At 39.1% G+C, this 19,405-nt stretch overlaps 1 protein-coding gene across 1 annotated transcript; it reads left to right on the top strand.

The window, feature by feature from the left end:
* Positions 1–227: 227 nt before the first annotated feature.
* Positions 228–18,590, top strand: LOC121382914 (endoplasmic reticulum chaperone BiP-like). Its single transcript, XM_041512595.1, has 9 exons — positions 228–251; positions 687–894; positions 1,081–1,491; positions 2,498–2,558; positions 2,870–3,406; positions 4,264–4,433; positions 6,329–6,564; positions 11,269–11,418; positions 16,397–18,590. The coding sequence occupies exons 1-9, from the start codon at positions 228–230 to the stop codon at positions 17,192–17,194; spliced, it is 2,595 nt and encodes an 864-aa protein (XP_041368529.1). The 3' UTR covers positions 17,195–18,590.
* The last annotated feature ends 815 nt before the right edge of the window (positions 18,591–19,405 follow it).

The following is a 19,405-nucleotide window of genomic DNA, read 5'->3' as shown; positions in this document are numbered from 1 at the left end:
ACCGCTGGTTAAAAAATAAATTAATTTAAAAACAATCTGTCGGTTGGGTTATAGTCAGAATATGCCACTTTATATATATCTATCGAGATGAACGTTTTGTTTGACAGGACTGCACTTTTCACTCCGAGGGGGAAGCGAGCATCGCCAATTACGTCTTTTAAAGAATCCCCAGATAAGTGGACCCTTTGTGGACACACGTGGTTGGTCGTATTTGCTATACAAGGAGGATGCATCAAAAAGCAACCAGGGAGGTATAAAGCACCGGAAAGTACTACCCAAGGAGGTTCGAGCCTATGACAACCCATCGAATCCATCAAGATGCTACGTTAGACTGTTTACCAAATACAAGAAATACTGGTACGTTTAATTTCACTTAAAATTAATAGCGGAGAAACTTAATGAAGCTCACCCATTTGCAGGTGTAAGTTAAAAACAAAGAAAAAGAAAAACACTTGATAATTTGAATGAGTGGCACACTTTATACATTGTCTTGGTACTTTACGATTGGTGCTTTGGTTTATTTTTGTTTGTTTTAAGTAAACAAAATGTTTGATTCTTGACTAAATTAGTAAAGGTTATCTGCACAAAATTCGATTTTGTACATTTTCAAAGGATAACACATTTTATAAATGTTAATATTAATGAAAGAATTACTACAATTTAATTTTAGTCAGACTGTTGCACAGAAATGTGACGCATTTTACTTCACTTCACTGAAAAATGTGAAAAAAGATGCATGGTTTTCATCCATTCCCGTGGGTCACAACACACTGCAGGCGACAGTAAAGAGACTTTGTGAAGCAGCAGGGATAACTGGAAGGAAGACCAACCACTCGTTGAGGGCCACATCAGCAACACGGCTGTTTCAGGCGAACATCGATGAACAACTCATTTGTGAACAAACTGGTATATATATTATCTGTGGAATTCTTTGCACTGAATGTCTGTGATTAAAGCTCGCGGTAGGGTTGAAGTGTACTGTTGATATATTTTGATTTAAAAAAAAAAAAAAAAAAAAAAAAAAAAAAAAATTCAAACATATTGTTTGCCTATAAGTATGTTATAATTCTATAATTTCAGGTCATCGCAGTGATGCTGTTCGCACATATAAACGTCCTTCAGACCGACAAAAGGCAGAGGTGTCTGACTTTTTGTATGTTGACACAAAGAACATGCATACGGTCCTGCAGCCAAAGTCGGCCTCACAGATCCGTGCACAGGTCCCACCGGCAGCTACAGAGACAAATCCACAAGTTCCACCGGCAGCTACAAAGACACCTCCACGTGTCCCACCGGCAGCTACATACAAAAATCCGCAAGTTCCACCGGCAGTTACAAAGACACCTCCACAGGTCCCACCGGCAGCTACAGACACAAATCCACAAGTTCCACCGGCAGTTACAAAGACACCTCCACAGGTCCCACCGGCAGCTACAGAGATAGTTCCACATGTCACACCGGCATCTACAGAGACAACTCCACAGGCACATGGTTCTACAAAGGATCATTCTGACACAGAATCCAAACATTATACTGTCATTTTTAATTTCCATTAAAATAAATAGTTAAAACGTGTTTGCTTGATTATTTATTTTCAAGTTAAAACTGGGTAATGTTTTCATTTTATACTCTAGTTTAAAGGGTAAAACCTGTGACTAGGTTTTACTTCTGTGGTAAAACCTGACTTGGAGGTTTTACTTCTGTGGTAAAACCTGTGGTCGAGGTTTTACTTCTGTGGTAAAACCTGCGTTGGAGGTTGTACTTCTGTGGTAAAACCTGTGACTAGGTTTTACTTCTGTGGTAAAACCTTCAATGAAGTTTTACCTAGAATATAATCATCATCCAATAGCATAGGGGTAATTCGGGATAGGTTTGTATTATGGGTTATTCTGTCTGTGGGATCCCTTGCTACTAATGGAAAATGTAGCGGGTTTCTTTTCTAAGACTCTATTTCAAAATTATAAAGTGTTTGATATCAAATAGCCAATGGTTAATAAATCAATGTGCTCTAGTGGTGTCGTTTAAGAAATATCGCACAGCAGTTTAGTTATTTTCTAAACTAATAAGTTATATAATCTTTGTATTTTTGATGGTAATAACACAAGTTAACATCGTTCTTGCTTATAATTGTACAATATGATGTAAAAAGGGATCTTCTTAGAAATAATGTTTTATCTGTAGTTTGTATTAGTGTATCTTCGATGATAGAGGGCCTATTTTCATGATCACACACATTAACTCACGTTTGTTTGGACAGAGGTTAGTGTGTTAGAAAGAGGAAACCCTTTGGCACTACAAATACTTTAATTACCAACAAATTGTGTTTCATATGTATACATGTCTCCAAGGAAAGGACAGGCCAAACCACGACCTGTTGTAACAGATTTATCAATCTCCACAGAGGCCATTCAAACGGAAAATCCTCCCTAGAAGAGTCCAACGCTATTCCAATTGAGACAGGGCTGGTGAATACTGTTTCGAAATCTGTCAATTTCAGAGTCCAACGATATACCAGCTGAGACGGGGCTGATGAATAGGGCTACTGTGCTTCCAAATCTGTCAGTTTTGATACCAGCTGAGACTGGGCTGGTGAATACTTTATTTCCAAATCTGTCAATTTCAAATGTTCAACAAACAAGCGATCGCCAAGTAACATTACAAGACGAAACCCGAAACCTATGTTCAAAACACAGTCGGACAAGAAATAGAAAACTAGGGAGGGAAATCGCGTTTTGAGGTCCAGCTTGAACTCTTAATATATATGGCCTCGTAGGTGGTAAATGAATAACCAGTGCTTAAAATTATCATGCCATCAATTTGGTACTTGAGTTTTTATTAATAAATATACCTTTTTCTTGTTTTTGTTTAGTGTTGCTGTGTGGGTCAATGGCTCTATTGTTGTCATCCCAAACGAATTTGGCAGCAGACGAACAGATTCTTACGTTGCCTTTTTAAATGACCACCCTAGATACAGGAGTCCGTCCAATTCCACAGCCGTACAACCCGACATCCGCTACCTGTCTCCTCTTGTTGGCGATCTCGCGAAGCATCAACTCGCTGCGCACCCGTCCAGCGTCATTTTTCACCCCTTACGATTCTTGAACACACGACACGACGATTGGAAACTTCGGGAAGACGCCATCTTGTATCCATTCAAGGTTTTCAAGAAGAAAGACAGTATTCTGCTGCAGGTCGACGCAGAGAACATTCAGAAAAGATTGGCTCCTGAAGAAATCCTCGCTGTTATAATGAGGAGTCTAAAGGAATCGGCAGAGAGGTATTTGGGTGTCCCTGTGAAGGACGCTGTGGTGGTCGTGCCATCGTCATTTAGGTCCACCCAGCGGCACACTCTAAAAGACGTTGGTATTCTGGCGGGACTGAGTGTCAGGCGCATTATCAGTTATCAGTAAGGAAATTCATTGTTTGGCAGCAATAAAAATTAAAATTATAATAAAAAATAAAAAACTTGATATAAAAAACACACAACACCCCCCTCAAAAAAGAAAAACCCCAACAAACCCCCCAAAACCCCCACCAAAACAACAACAAAACACAACAACAAACAACAACCCCTCAAAAAATACAAAACACAAACAAACACAAAACAACAAAACAAAAATAACAACAATAATAACTTAACAAAAACAAAAAAAGACAGACAAACAAACAAACAAAAGACCTAACCAACTCCTACCTCCCACATAACTACTTGATATATACCACAAGTACCCCACCCCAAACAATAACCACAAGGGATAATACTGGCTTAGCCATGATTTTATATTGGGGTGGAGGGGGGGGGGGGGGGGGGGGGGGTTCAACCCACACTATGTATGTACGATTTTATAAAATTTAAATTTAAAAAAGGTTTAATGGCGGGGATTGCCCCCACCCACCCACCCCTACACCACTGGGGGATAATGCTATGGTATGTATGTACAACAACCGTAGCAAACTTACAGCTACTTTAGCAACTGTGGTGACTTCAGAAGTGTGCTGTAATAGTTTTCAATGTATTATTATAGCTCATACAATAAAGACAGAGTGGAAAAATATGACATTTATGTAACCGTTTGTTGTAGGGCATATGGGTAATAAATGGATATATGTGTGTATATGTATATGTATTGGATATATATTATATATCCATTACACACACACACACACACACACACACACACACACACACACACACACACACACACACACATATTGTGTGTGTATATACAATTATACATGTTCATATATACTTTTAAAACGTAGGTCAGCAGTGGCTGCAGCATACACGACGTCCGCCATTAAAAGGGGAGACAAGCGTACGGAACGACATGCTATTGTGTTTTCTGTTGGTGCGGGCGTGTGTGCAGTGTCTGTGGTCGTCCTGGACGAGGGGACTAGCGATGTCGTGGCGTCGCTTAGCAACAATACTCTCGGTAGGCTGTACGATACATTCATACCAGTTCAAATCAGGGATAGTGCTATATGGTTAAAAATGCTGTTACTTATCTCACCTATAGCGTGCAAATATCATTTTAATACAATTCTTTCTTACACACTCGTTGGTGAGAACATCATTCGTCATTTTTGATAACACATACTTGTTTGCATATGTACATGTGTTAACAATTTCAAGACATACGATTGGCTGCTCCTAGATCACCAATGCAATACATTCAATGAAAACAAAATCCAGCACGATCGAAATCGATTACACTGTGAAGTATATTTAACCTGACAATCCAGTGGCCGTTCCAGAAAATCCATTTAGGGGGGCCCCAGTGACATAAGTTGGAATACCAAGGGAACTTTGGGGGAGGTTTGGATGGGGATCGTAAACAAATGAAAAGTAATATATAATAAAATTATAACTGTCGCAAAATTTAGGGGGGGGGGCAGGCCCCTGGGGCCCCTAGATCCGCCTCTGCAATCATTTGTCTGTGACGCGTAAGTTAGCTACAGGTGCAAAGGCTGTAAATAACATTTAGTCGAAAAATATGTTAAAATATGCTTAAAAACGGGTTTTTGAGGATATGTAAGAAATAGAATAATACATTAAAACAGCTTTCGCTCGTTAGATACATTTTAAAACAACTCGTTGTAAGATAAATGGTATCTAACGGTCACTCTTGTGTTATTATTTATTACACCGCGGTGGAAGAGATACCCATGTGATATTTATCGTCTCTTCATATTGTTGAATATGTCCTTTAAGAGGGCATGACCTATGATCAGCAGGGCCGTACCCTGACCACAATCCATGGGGGGGCACTAAATTTTATAAATAATTTTTAACATACTATAAAGATTAAACATTTCTATGCTATTACTGGAGATATATAAAAAAAAAAAAAAAGGACAAGATTCTCAGAGGGGGGCAGTTGCCCCCCCCCTGCCCCCCCGGAGGGTACGGCCCTGATCAGGTGATCGACTGTCTCACACAGTACAACTCCGCATAGATCTTGATACACAAAATGCGCGCATGGTTCTTTTGATTCATATTTTTTAATCAGAAAAATACTTGCTATCAGTTCTTATAATTACTTTTAGCAACATAATTTAACATAAATATATTTTAATAATTTTGTTTGTGTAAACTTCATTGATAGATGTGTGGCGTAAGAATGCAAAGTTTCCTTGACAAATAGCTAAAGGCGACTCCATTTTCTTTAATCTGTGCATTTTTATGTCTTCTTTAGTTACTTTGGAAATCATTCTGTGTGAATCTTGTTCATTGATATGCGGTGTAATAAATAAAATACTATACTCGTTCCCGTGTGAGACTGTTTATATTACAACTCGTGTGTTTTTAATCGCACACCACTCACTTTCGCACCGTCTCACACGGGAACTCGTTTAGTATTTTCTATCGAAGTGCGTTTAGAGGTGTGCGTGTGCGCGCGCGCGTTGAAGGGTGGGATGGGGTGGGGGGGGGGGATAATATATGCAGGCTTAGTATTTCAAGGATTACTTACAACGAAACAAGACCGTCTTTCCGAGGTGACTCAATAGAAAATATTGCCAGTGGGCAAATACCAGTTACAGCCCGCCTATTACGTGTATTACACGATACTGGCTGGTTGCAACGAATGGTGGCTAGTCGATTAATAACGGGTCTCTTTTACCCGACCGGCTCGTAAACAATATCCCTAAATCTGGACAGTCTTCAGCCACAAATCATATTGCTTTCTGCCAAAAATATGTTTAAAATTAAATTCCTAAGAGATCATTAAAACTGTGTAACAAAACAATGTGTTGAGTGCGTCGTTAAATAAACATTTCATTCCTTCCAATCCATAACATTTGTTGTCATCTTGTTTTTGTTGTTTAGGTGGCGATGACCTTGTACACAAAATTATGCACCATCTTTTGCGAGAAGCGAAAAACCAGAACTTCAATTCCTATTCCAATGCAATGTTTGTCCAAAAACTGAGACATGAGGTGGAGTTTGTGCTCTACAAATTTGGGAAAGAATCGAAACATCCCAAGGTTAAAATTAACGTGGAGTTAGGAGAAAACATATTTTCATCAGTTATAACAAATGAACTGTTTACGAAATTCAGTCAGGTAAGTTCCATTTTAATGTATTTTCCCCCACACATTACTGTAGAGTAGACCGTAGAGTAGTGTAAAAGCCTGCCCACACCCACCCACGTGATACAAATTCTGAAAATTTTATACAAACTAAAGTTAGGTTTTCCATTTTTAGGAATAAATATAATTTACGTGCAGAGCAATCATATTAATATAGTTATGACATACAAGTAGTACCACCGTCACTTGAGATCCATGTGTACTCGTTGACCCCGGGTCACGTGGGACGCTGAACTCTCGAAGCATCATGACGCTGACCTAACTAGGTTAATGACTTTGGCAGCTGTCGGGGATCTATACAGGAACAGATGGTGCGGAAGTCGTTAATAACTATCAGATGGCAAGATAGCGTGGGTTTAATGGGTTTGGTAACTGTCGGGGGTCTATACAGGAGACAGATGGTGCGGACGTCGTTAATAACTATCAGATGGCAAGATAGCGTGGGTTTAATGGGTTTGGTAACTGTCGGGGGTCTATACAGGAGACAGATGGTGCGGACGTCGTTAATGACTATCAGATGGCAAGATAGCGTGGGTTTCATGGGTTTGGTAACTATCGGGGGTCTATACAGGAGACAGATGGTGCGGACGTCGTTAATAACTATCAGATGGCAAGATAGCGTGGGTTTCATGGGTTTGGTAACTATCGGGGGTCTATACAGGAGACAGATGGTGCGGACGTCGTTAATGACTATCAGGTGGGTTTAATGGGTTTGGTAACTGGCAGCTGTCGGGGATCTATACAGGAAACAGATGGTGCGGAAGTCGTTAATGACTTTCAGATGACAAGATAGCGTGGGTTTAATAGGTTTGGCAGCTGTCGGGGCTCTATATAGGAAACGGTGCGGAAGTCAACAGCTGGCGAACATCCGGGGGGAAATTCCACGACGTGGGGGACTGGGTTAATAGGTTTGACAGCTGTGCACATCCGCGGAAGGAAAAAGATTTGAAACGTGCCCAAATATTGTGATGGCCAAGAGTAATCCCAGAACGTGTTCAGACACGTCTTGATCTCACTTTTCGTGGGGACGCTATCTTGGCGTGGGGTGTGACGTCACAAGAAATGCCCGATACATTGCTGTATTATCGGCCTCCGTGGTGTAGTGGTTAAGACTTAAGACTGGAAGGTACTGGGTTCGAATAAGTCAATGAGAGTCTTCCAAAGTTAATAAATAAATGTTGCTATCCAATTGTTTAATTGTTTTTATTACATGTTACATAGTTTTCTGACACAAAGCCTGCAGGGTTATAGAGGATGCTTGAAGACGGATTCTGCTTAAAGACACTTCTTAACATAATAAATAAATAAAAATGTATTTACAAATATACTATTTAAAAAACCCTGTTAGGAAACGAACTCGATACCCTAAAAATGTCCGAAGAGTATAGCGGCCGACAGTGAAAATCAAAACATGCCGGATGTAAGCAGTTAACCAGTCAATATCCAGCGCGCTAAAATTAAACACACTACCTCGCGTAGAGCCGATACCTTGGAAGTGGAAGGAAATTTGTTTAATGGCACCACTAGAGCACATTGATTTATTAATCACGGCTATTGGATGACAAACATAATTTTGACCGTTTTAGAGAGGAAACTCGCTACACTTTCCCATTAGTCAAAGTAGGACGGGGCCAGTCTAAGTAGGTTAGGGGCAGTCTAAGTAGGTCAGGGTCGGGTCAGTAGGACGAGGTTACGTGACAGACCGTGGCGTCATCAGGTCACAAGAAAGTAGGTCAAGGTCAAATGTCATGTCACTATACAGGCCTCCATACTACTTGTGTGCATATCTCTGACAGCACTGATGCCACAATAGTTCGAGTACTCTGACCAAAAACGATTTATCATCCATTAAAGGCTTTTGTAGGATATATAGCTGGCACTATAATTTGCGATATCTTCTGCGATATTCTCCGCAGGAGATATCGCTTCTTATAATCTTGATTGGTCAAATTTTAATCACGAGACAATGTTTTGTTACGTCACTGTGTTTGTTTCAGCGCTAAACCTACCATTAGTAACGTCATGCCACTGCCGTTCTGCTAGTTAACTAACCCGAGTACTCTGACTGTAAGAGAGCTAGACGGACATTTGGACATAAATACGCTCTCATTACAGTCAGAGACGAACCTATATATATTTTTGGCAATTCCTGACTACCAAATGGTAGGCAAAGATTCCCGCTCTAATACCACAACAATCCTATGTTTGACGTCAAATACCTTTACATCGATCATTTTCGAGTTAACTGATACAAAAAAATCCACATATTAATCACTAATACACATACTACAGAAAGAAACCCGACAGCACCCACATTCAGCTACGCTTCGTGACACTCCGTCGCAACAATTACAAAGCTCGGCGATCTATTTCGAGACGTAGATCACGTGATCGCCACTGGGCGATTCCGCCTTGTGCAGCAGTTACAGGGGCCGTCTCATACCAAGCGACGTTACAACATGTCTTTTTGTTTTAACTGTTTAAAATGTAAAAATTGTCTTTGAATTTTTTTTTTAATCGGAGAGGTTATTATTTTCATAAACAAATCAGGAGGAACGTCAGTCAAAAAAGAACTGTAAATCAGCGACAAATATCATTGTCGTACTGTTAACTGCCAATGTGTATCGATGGGTAATCTCATTAATTGTGGCTACATTCTACGCTGAAAAAAGTTGTAAACCTTTTTTTAAACCTCCCACACCCCCTCTTTCTGAGTACAGTTTGTGGCCCTGATCAGAAATCGTGGTAGCAACGAGTGTACTTGAACATCAAACTGATATCAGCAGGTTTCCCGACATCGGACCTGGAGTCCTAAAGTGACCTTTAAATGTCATAATGGTGCGAGAACATCATCGCCATAAACCTTATGCGTCAACAGATCTACTATGAAGGAACTCCTGTCTACAGCTGATCATTGAGTACCCTGTGTTACAGAAACCGGTCTTTAAACAGATCTCAAAAAATTAGGCTGTGTTCTACGTGGGTTAATGCATTGTCAATAAACCTTAACGTACCATGCATATATGTAATTTAAATTTGCTTGGGTAAAACGATCGTCCATAAACCTTACCCTGTATACACCTATATAAGCAAACCCAATACTAACAACCAACCCAAAACAAAATTTGAACATATGTTATAGACATTAGTTTACTAGTAATTTCTAGATCCTTTGATTTTTATATCATGTTTCTTTTAGCTTTTTAATGAGATGGTTTACATGTAAATTGTCACATTTGATGTCATTTCCGCATATTTTTAGGGAATGGGAACTTTAAGCTCAGTCATTTGAGTGTTCGCCCTCGCAGGATCGAAGACCTCGAAAAATCCATTCAACCGATTGATTTTTTTTTCCTTCCATACCAATGACCCAAAACTGGTCAGTGGCCCAAAATTATATGTGCTGTCCAGCCTGTTCGGAAAGTACACATAAAAGATCCATTGCTAATGTAGCGGGTTTCATCTCCAATACTCCTGTCAAAGTTCACCAAGTTGGACATCCAATAGCTAGTGATAATAAATCAATGTGATCTAGTGGGACATATTGAACAAAACAAATTTCAGAAATTTAATTTAGTTTGGTCTGGAATCTGCAAAACAGAAAGATAATTATTTTGCAAATATAAGTTTATATCGATGAGCTATGCATCGATTTTTTTTTGCAAATTGCAGTAACAAGCATTGCCATCCGTCTCCTTAATGCCTCAGAATACATCTTATGATAACCCATCCCCTCAAGAGCGTTACGTACCCACAAAGTTGAAAGAAATTCAAACACACACTCTAATACTGTACTAATGACTAATTCATAAATGACCTAAAATAATCAAATGAAATTACTACTTTATCTTTCATCTGTGTAGCACCTACTTTTGCCGTAATCCTGTTGATAACCCCCAAATGTACCCTTCAAATTCAAAATGGAAGAAAATCTGTAATTGTTTTGGTTCAGTGACGTAATTAAATCCAAATTCATCCAAAATGGGACATCAGCCTACTCTTCCATGTTGTAACGTCGCTTGGTATGTATGGGTACCTGTAACTGCTGCACAAGGCGGAAACGCCCAGTGGCGTGTCACGTGATATATCTATAAACTGGAAATAGATCGCCGAGCTTTGTAATTGTTGCGACGGAATGTCACGAAGCGTAGCTGAATGTGGGTGCTGTCGGGTTATATTTCTGTAGTATGACCTTTAGTGATTAAAATATGGATTTTTTTGTATCAGTTAACTCGAAAATTATCGAATGTAAAGGTATTTTACGTCAAACATAGGATTGTTGTGGTATTAGAGCGGGAATCTTTGCCTACCGTTTGGTAGTCAGGAATTGCCAAAAATATACATAGGTTGGTCTCTGACTGTAATGAGAGCGTATTTATGTCCAAATGTCCGTCTAGCTCTCTTACATTCAGAGTAACTCGGGTTACTAGTTAAGAGTCTGCCGGTCTGACATTCACACCCATTTTTATATGACATTGTTTACAACTGTCGCAAATGAAAAGAATGATAATAGATGATAAAAAGAATACCCCCCTCGTGTCTTGTGATATCATCATTTATCAGCACTCGTTGATAAAAGTTCTGCTTGTGGTTCTGATTTTTTTCTGATTGTGATTCTGATTCTGATTGTCGTTCTTGCTCATTTACAGCTGTTAACTCAGCACATTTCGTTTTCAGGATGTATTTCTTCCCACACTACAATATGTAAAGAAAGTGCTGATACGCGCTGACGTCACAAAGGAAGAAGTGACTGATGTCATACTGGCAGGAGGTGCGGCACGGAATCCCGCCATTCGGAAAATCCTCAAAACCTACTTCAACGGTTTGGTATGTCGTTTATCTCATTTATCGGGTTCATAGTAAAATACCGCTCAGCACACACCCAGTGGTATTTAGCCATGTGTGGTATTTAACACAGACATATATAGCCCTGTGTGTGGGATTTAGCACATAGACAGCCCTGTGTGTGGTATTTAACACATATTTAGCACATATACAGCCCTGTGTGTGTTATTTAGCACATATTTAGCACATAGATAGACCTCTGTGTGGTATTTAACACATGATTAGCACATAGACAGCCCTGTGTGTAGTATTTAGCACATATTTAGCAAATAGACAGCCCTGTGTTTGGTATTTAGCACATATTTAGCACATAGACAGCCCTGTCTGTGGTATTTAGCACATACTTAGCACACAGGCAGCCCTGCTGTCTGGTATTTAACACAAAGACAGCCCTGTGCGTGATATTTAGCACATAGACAGCCCTGTGTGTGATATTTAACACATAGACAGCCCTGTGTGTGATATTTAGCACCTAGACAGCCATGTGTGTGGTATTTATCACAGACAGCCCTGTGTGTGATATTTATCATATAGACAGCCCTGTGTGTGATATTTAGCACATTGACAGCCCTGTGTGTGATGTTTAGCACATAGACAGCCCTGTGTGCGGTAGTTAGCACATATTTAGCACATAGACAACCCTATGTGTGGTATTTAGCACATATTTAGCACACAGACAGCCCTGTGTGTGGTATTTATCACATAGACAGCCCTGCGTGTGATATTGATCACATTGACAGCCCTGTGTGTGATATTTAACACATAGACAGCCCTGTTTGTGATATCTATCACATAGACAGCCATGTGTATGGTATTTAACACATAGACAGCCTGTGTGTGGTATTTAGCACATAGACAACCCTGTGTGTGGTATTCAGCACATAGACAGCCCTGTGTTTGGTATTTAGCACATTGACAGTCCTGTGTGTGGTATTTAACACATTGACAGCCATGTGTGTGGTATTTAACACATAGACAGCCCTGTGTAGTATTTAGCACATATTTAGCACACAAACAGCCCTGTGTGCGGTATTTAACACATAGACAACCCTGTGTGCGGTATTTAGCACATAGACAGCCATGTGTGCGGTATGTAGCACATATTTAGCACACAAACAGCCCTGTGTGCGGTATTTAGCACATAGACAACCCTGTGTGTGGTATTTAGCACATAGACTGCCATGTGTGCGGTGTTTAGCACATATTTAGCATACAAACAGCCCTGTGTGCGGTATTTAGCATATAGACAACCCTGTGTGCGGTATGTAGCACATATTTAGCACACAGGCAGCCCTGCTGTCTGGTATTTAACACATAGACAGCCCTGTGCGTGATATTTAGCACATAGACAGCCCTGTGTGTGATATTTAGCACATAGACAGCCCTGTGTGTGATATTTAGCACATAGACAGCCATGTGTGTGGTATTTAGCACATAGACAGCCGTGTGTGCGGTATGTAGCACATAGACAGCGCTGTGTGTGACATTTAGCACATAGCCCTGTGCGGCATTTAACACATAGACAGCCCTGTGTGTGGTATTTAGCACATAGACAACCCTGTGTGCGGTATTTAGCACATAGACAGCCCTGTGTGTGGTATTTAGCACATAGACAACCCTGTGTGCGGTATTTAGAACAGACAACCCTGTGCGTGGTATTTAGCACATAGACAACCCTGTGTGCGGTATTTAGAACAGACATCCCTGTGCGTGGCATTTAGCACATAGATAGCCCTATGTGTGGTATTTAGAACATAGACAGCCCTGTGTGTGGTATTTAGCACATAGACAGCCCTATGTGTTGTATTTAGCACATAGACAGCTCTGTGTGCGGTATTTAGCACATAGACAGCCCTGTGTGTTGTTTAGCCCACAGACAGCCCTGAGTGTGGTATGTAGCACATAGACAGCCCTGTGTGCGGTATTTAGGACATAGACAGGCCTATGTGTGGTATTTAGCACATAGACAGCTCTGTGTGCGGTATTTAGCAAATAGACAGCTCTGTGTGTGGTATTTAGCACATAGACAGCTCTGTGTGTGGTATTTAGCACATAGACAGCCCTGTGTGTTGTATTTAGCCCACAGACAGCCCTGAGTGTGGTATGTAACACATAGACAGCCCTGTTTGCGGTAGTTAGCACATAGACAGCCCTGGGCGTGGTATTTAACACATAGACAGCCCTGTGTGTGGTATTTAGCACATAGACAGCCCTGTGTGCGGTATTTAGCACATAGACAGTCCTGTGTGTGATATGTAGCACATAGACAGCCCTGTGTGCGGTATTCAGCACATAGACAGCCCTGTGTGTGATATTTAGCACATAGACAGCCCTGTGTGGTATTTGGCACATGGACAGCCCTGTGTGTGGTATTTAGCACATAGACAACCCTGTGTGTTGTATTTAGCACATAGTCAGCCCTGTGCGTGGTACTGAGCACATAGACAGCTCTGTGTGTGGTATTTAGAACATAGACAGCCCTGTGTGTTGTATGTATCCCACAGACAGCCCTGTGTGTGATATTTAGCACATAGACAGCCTTGGGCATGGTATTTAGCACATATACAGCCCTGTGTGCGGTATTTAGCACATAGACAGCCCTGTGTGTGATATTTAGCACATAGACAGCCCTGTGTGTGATATTTAGCACATAGACAGCTCTGTGTGGTATTTAGCACATAGACAGCCCTGTTCGTGGTATTTAGCACATACAGCCCTTTGTGTTGTATTTAGCACATAGACAGCCCTGTGTGGTATTTAGCACATAGACAGCCCTGTGTGTTGTATTTAGCACATAGACAGCCCTGTTCGTGGTATTTAGCACATAGACAGCCCTGTGTGTTGTATTTAACACATAGACAGCCCTGTGCGTGGTATTTATTACATAGACAGCCCTGAGAGCTTTATTTCATTGGTTTATGATGACCTGCTGAAAAACACATACTCTTACGACTTCCTATTCATTGCAAACCGATCTCCACAGAATAACAGCCATCCTTAAAATCAGGAAAACGTTTCTCATTATTATTTCTGCAGTTATTATTTTTATTTTTTACTGAAACTATTTAGCAGTTTTATCTCTTATACATTATCCCTTTGTTGTCATCATTTTGCTTTAAGACCATATACCTTATGTGTACTTTGTCCCTTTGGCAATAAAAGTTATGTTGTTATGTTACATGATAATATATTTTTATTTAGTCGAATCTATCTATTTAAGCCATACATGGGAACTTAAAGGAATGCTAAAGCAAGGCTTTTGGACTGGTGTGCATATTCAACGATACATAATGCACATTATTGCTTAATATCAACAAGTATAATCGCATAGTTAATTAATAAAACGGTTAAATGTGACGGCTATTATATAGAACGGGCGCAGCCATTTTGTACAATCCCAGTGAATACGCCCTCTGGCGAGCTGGTGGTTACGTAATACCTAACGTGTCACGTCAGGAATTAGTCTTCGAAATGAAGAAACAAAACATACCTGATTTTTGCGGATGCATCGCAGTGTTCTGTAATATCTATCCCAGTAACACAGCAACGTGTATAATAATGTCGTTTATTTTTCAATAAAAAAATAAACCACCATTGTCAAAGTGTTGAAATAACTGTATTATATTTTGTATATAAATTAACCCACGAACTGAAATAATAGTCGGCGTGTTTTCTTGGGTAATTGGTCTTTTCTTTCCGTGGCCTGTACCTGTGGCTCTTAATTGGCAGGTGTATATTTAGACGGTCCCTAGACACTGTGTCTAGACACACTAAAAAGACGTGCCTCTTTTATTAAGATCACAGGGTATTATGTGATAACCTCAAATCGTAATGGACTTTACCAGCTTTATTACTGTAAGTAATTCTGTAAAACACTTGATTAAGTAGACTTTCCCATCTAAAATCACAAAACTGACCAATTACGTAGTCTCAGAGAAAAGAAAATTATCACTTTGGTATCGTGAGTGGTCGTTTTTGCTCGAACGTATCCTACCAATAGGCCTAATAATATGCATTTTTTCTTTGGATTTTTTTAAAAGAAAAAATACTATAACTCCATTTCGTTATATTGATGCAAATTGAAATATATTTAGTTAAATAGTTTATTATACTATCAAGTCATTTTAACTCATTTATGTTGTTTTACAAGTCAGGTTGATGAAAGCGAAGCGCCTTATCGTAAATTAGAGCATTTGTTTACACTGTGCATAATAGAGAAGTTGGACCTGAGCTGACGTCACAAAAACGAAACAAAATGACTGCCCCCAGTTAGCAGGAATAATCACGGTTTTTTTTATTAATTCTAAAATTACGCGTTTTTCATTTGTTAAAGTGTTAGTATGTGTTGGTGGTCCGGGTATGCATCTTTCCAACACATAAGGCTCTTGTTGGAGTTTAGTCTACCTTTAAAAGTAGCTTTTATGATCAAGTGACATTTATATGTTGTTCAAAAGATATGCAAAATGTCGAATGATGTGACACTGCATTTTCAGGAGTATTTTAGACACAATACTTTGTGAGCAATTGGCTGTGGGGAATTAATTGCCTGTACGCTCGAGCCCAATCTCCCTCACATATAAACAAGATTGGACTATTGCACACTTGATCTATATTATGCAAGGGTTGATGCATAAATGGCACCAACAGTGTTCAATGAGATGCGAAACGTTTAAAAAGGGCACCAGCACTACTAAAGTGTCCACGTGACTAGCATGCATTATATACGGTAATACTCCTCCAAAACAACAAGCCGACGAAGATTATGTACCCAATTAAACACAAATACATTCAAATTGAAGGACACGTCTTAGTATTGTTTTGGAGGGGTGGGTGCCTGGGTGGGTGCCTGGGTGGGTGGGGAACAACTGCACACTTACTCTTTCTGTAGGTACGGAAGTGATATAAATTTCTGTTCCTTTTTATTCACGACTAACACTACATGGATTAGCTATGCTTTCAGGAGCCAGTTATTGGAGAGCTTTTTCCGGGAGAAGCCAAAGTTATCGGAGCAGCGCTACAAGCAGCCTTCCTGAACTGCAAGGAGGGCATTGCCACAGTTCCCGTCCTCGAGGTCAGCTCATACAATGTTGTCGCAAGAGCAAACCAAGTTGACGAGGTCACCATACCATCACTGTCGAGACTTCCATATACAGCTAAACGGATTTACAGATCCGCCCACAAGAAGCAGGAGAATGCACACTTGGAAGTGTTCGAGGCTTATGGTTCGTCCGTGTCCGCAGACGACAAGGTGTTTGACATTGTTCTCTGGGGTCTCAGCAAAAGACGCCATTCCCACAACGAAATAGTTGTTGAGTTCGAGCTGAGCATTGATGGCACGTTGAACATCAACATAATGGAGACTGGAAACAAAGATGCTTACACAATGCAAACGACTCTCAACGTAGCCACGGACCGGAACATGAATAAAATGATGAGACATGCGCAAAGGCTTCAGACAAGTGGAATGTTGTCTAGGTTGAAACAAGATGCAAGAGAAGATCTAGATAAACTGGTTTATTCTTTAAACGCATGCTTATCAAAACTGTTCAAGAAAAAACACGTAGTTCAGAAACTCACACCTGAAGGCCAGATGCTTCAGAGACTAGTAAAAACAGTGATAATAAGGCTGGATCGAACTTCCGACTTGGATACAGACATTTACAAGCAATGGACAGATGAAGTTAAAGACATGCTGGTAAATCAACCCAGAGGTATCATGTCACTGTTCCAAAGCACTTGTGGTTGGCCCACTGAATAGCCGGTAGTGGCAAGGTGTCGCTGATCACTGATCAGTTCATGAGGGATATATGTTAGCTGAGAGCTGACATTACTGTTATTATTAAACACGTGTTTGTTTAAGATTGGTAATGTTTTTTTTGAAAAGTAACTGTACATCATATTTGTAATCACTTCTTTGGACAAACAGGAGGTTGCAAGTGTTTATGTATCGTCATATTCGTGTTGGGGATTTTTGTTAAAGTGGTAAAGTTTGCTTTGTTTAACCACACCGCTAGTAGTCCATGGGCCAGATAGAGTTAGTGGTACCAAATGGTGAACATGGATGGTAAACCAATGCTGAATTTTTAAATTTTTTAATTTATTATTATTTAAAAAAAAATATTTATTCACTGAACCCCTGTTTACATTTGTTATCTGTCCCAACCACAGAGATAAAGTGACAGAGTTACAATACAAAATTAAACATTATCATTTAGGTATACATATCGAAATTTTCATTCACTATTTACAATTGTTATTATCACGAAGTTATACATGTGTGAATATTAATGATACAAATAGAAAAAAGATTGTATATTATTTAGCCCAAATTCTCATAGTTTATAATTTTGGACTAGACATGTAAAATAATTAAACCAAAATTGACTATACAAAATGGTGTCTGCGAGATATGTTCTATTATATTTAATATCTATTTATACACTCATCCCCACCTAAACCCACCAATCCCCCCCCCCACCCCACCCCCATCCCATCAATAAACAAACTTCAAATATACACATATAACTACGCATACGTATACGCACACGCACACCGACACGCACACAAGTGATTCATGACGTGCAGACATCATAAGACTTCACAAATGAAGTATTATTATATAAAACATAATAATTATTTGACTATGACTGGTATGGCTGTCTGTTGTGAAATATTAATATACATGTACGGTATATAACACCAAAGTAAATAATTACAAATTTCATAATTTGTTCAGCAGTAATTGCCTGACTATGTCTAAATAGATTATGATTTAGTTTGAAATTTGTTGTGTAAACCTTTTCTATGATAAATACTTTCTGTTAGATATCTAGATTTCAGAATATGTTTAAAATGTTTCATACTTGGTAAGATATCTGTTACTTTACATTTATAGATGAATAATTTAGCAAGTAATAGAAACAGATCACAAATTTTGTCAGATGTTGTAATATTATTTTCTCCTAGTAGAATTAGTTTGGCAACAAGAGATAGATATTGAATATGAGGAAATGTATCAAGTAAGAATTGTAAAAAAGAATTCCAAAAGGTTTTGACTGGTAAGCAGTCCCAGAAAAGATGTAATATGATTTCTGGAGTGCTTTTACTAAATGTACAAAGATTAGTTTCAGCTTTGTTAATTTTTTGTAATTAAAGAGTTCTTCCCATTTTGCTTCTGTCCTTATTTTGTTAACTGTATTATTAAAATATAGTAATAGGTTTTAGAGCCTTTTTTGACTGAAAATAGAAAACAATGGTATCATTCAGAAAGGAGAATGACTCAGGTTGAACAATCTTTAGTTGTCTAAGGTATTTTTAATTGCTTGAACAATGCCATAATAAGTTATAAAGGACAGTTCAGTATCGAAGTTATGTTGAATTTCTAACAATGAATGAATTTTACCACGTGTGTTAAAAAAACATTTTAACCTGAGAAATACCTTTTTATCGATACAAATATTAGAGTTATAAAATATCGGTTCTGTCAAAAAATCATCGAAAGTTGATGGCAAAATGTTATGTGCAAAAGCATTGTAGGCATCCAAACAATCTTTCCAAAATATGTTATTTACTGGAAGTCTGGAACTGTCGATAAAAGTAGGTTCTTCCATTTATAATACTTTGTTACATCCAAAATCTTTCTCATCCATATAAGATAAAGGGCTTTTACATACGCATATATATATATATATATCTATCATACCGAGACCACCTTCACTAACAAGACGACGAGCTACTGTTCTTTTGATTCTATCAGGTTTCTTATTCCAGAGGAATCTAAATAGAATATTGTTTAATTCTTTAAGAAAGTCTCCAGGCGGATTTGGAAGGGTCAAGAACAAGTAATTAAGTTTAGAAATAAGTACAGATTTAATAATTGCAATTTTGCCGAGAGGTGTAATAATACGTTTCATCCATCTATTAATAATTTATTTGATTTCGAACAGTTTATTTTTAAAATTAATATGAC

Source organism: Gigantopelta aegis, chromosome 10 (assembly GCF_016097555.1).
Source record: "Gigantopelta aegis isolate Gae_Host chromosome 10, Gae_host_genome, whole genome shotgun sequence".
NCBI lineage: Eukaryota > Metazoa > Mollusca > Gastropoda > Neomphalida > Peltospiridae > Gigantopelta > Gigantopelta aegis.
This window is presented reverse-complemented; position numbering and strand designations above follow the sequence as displayed.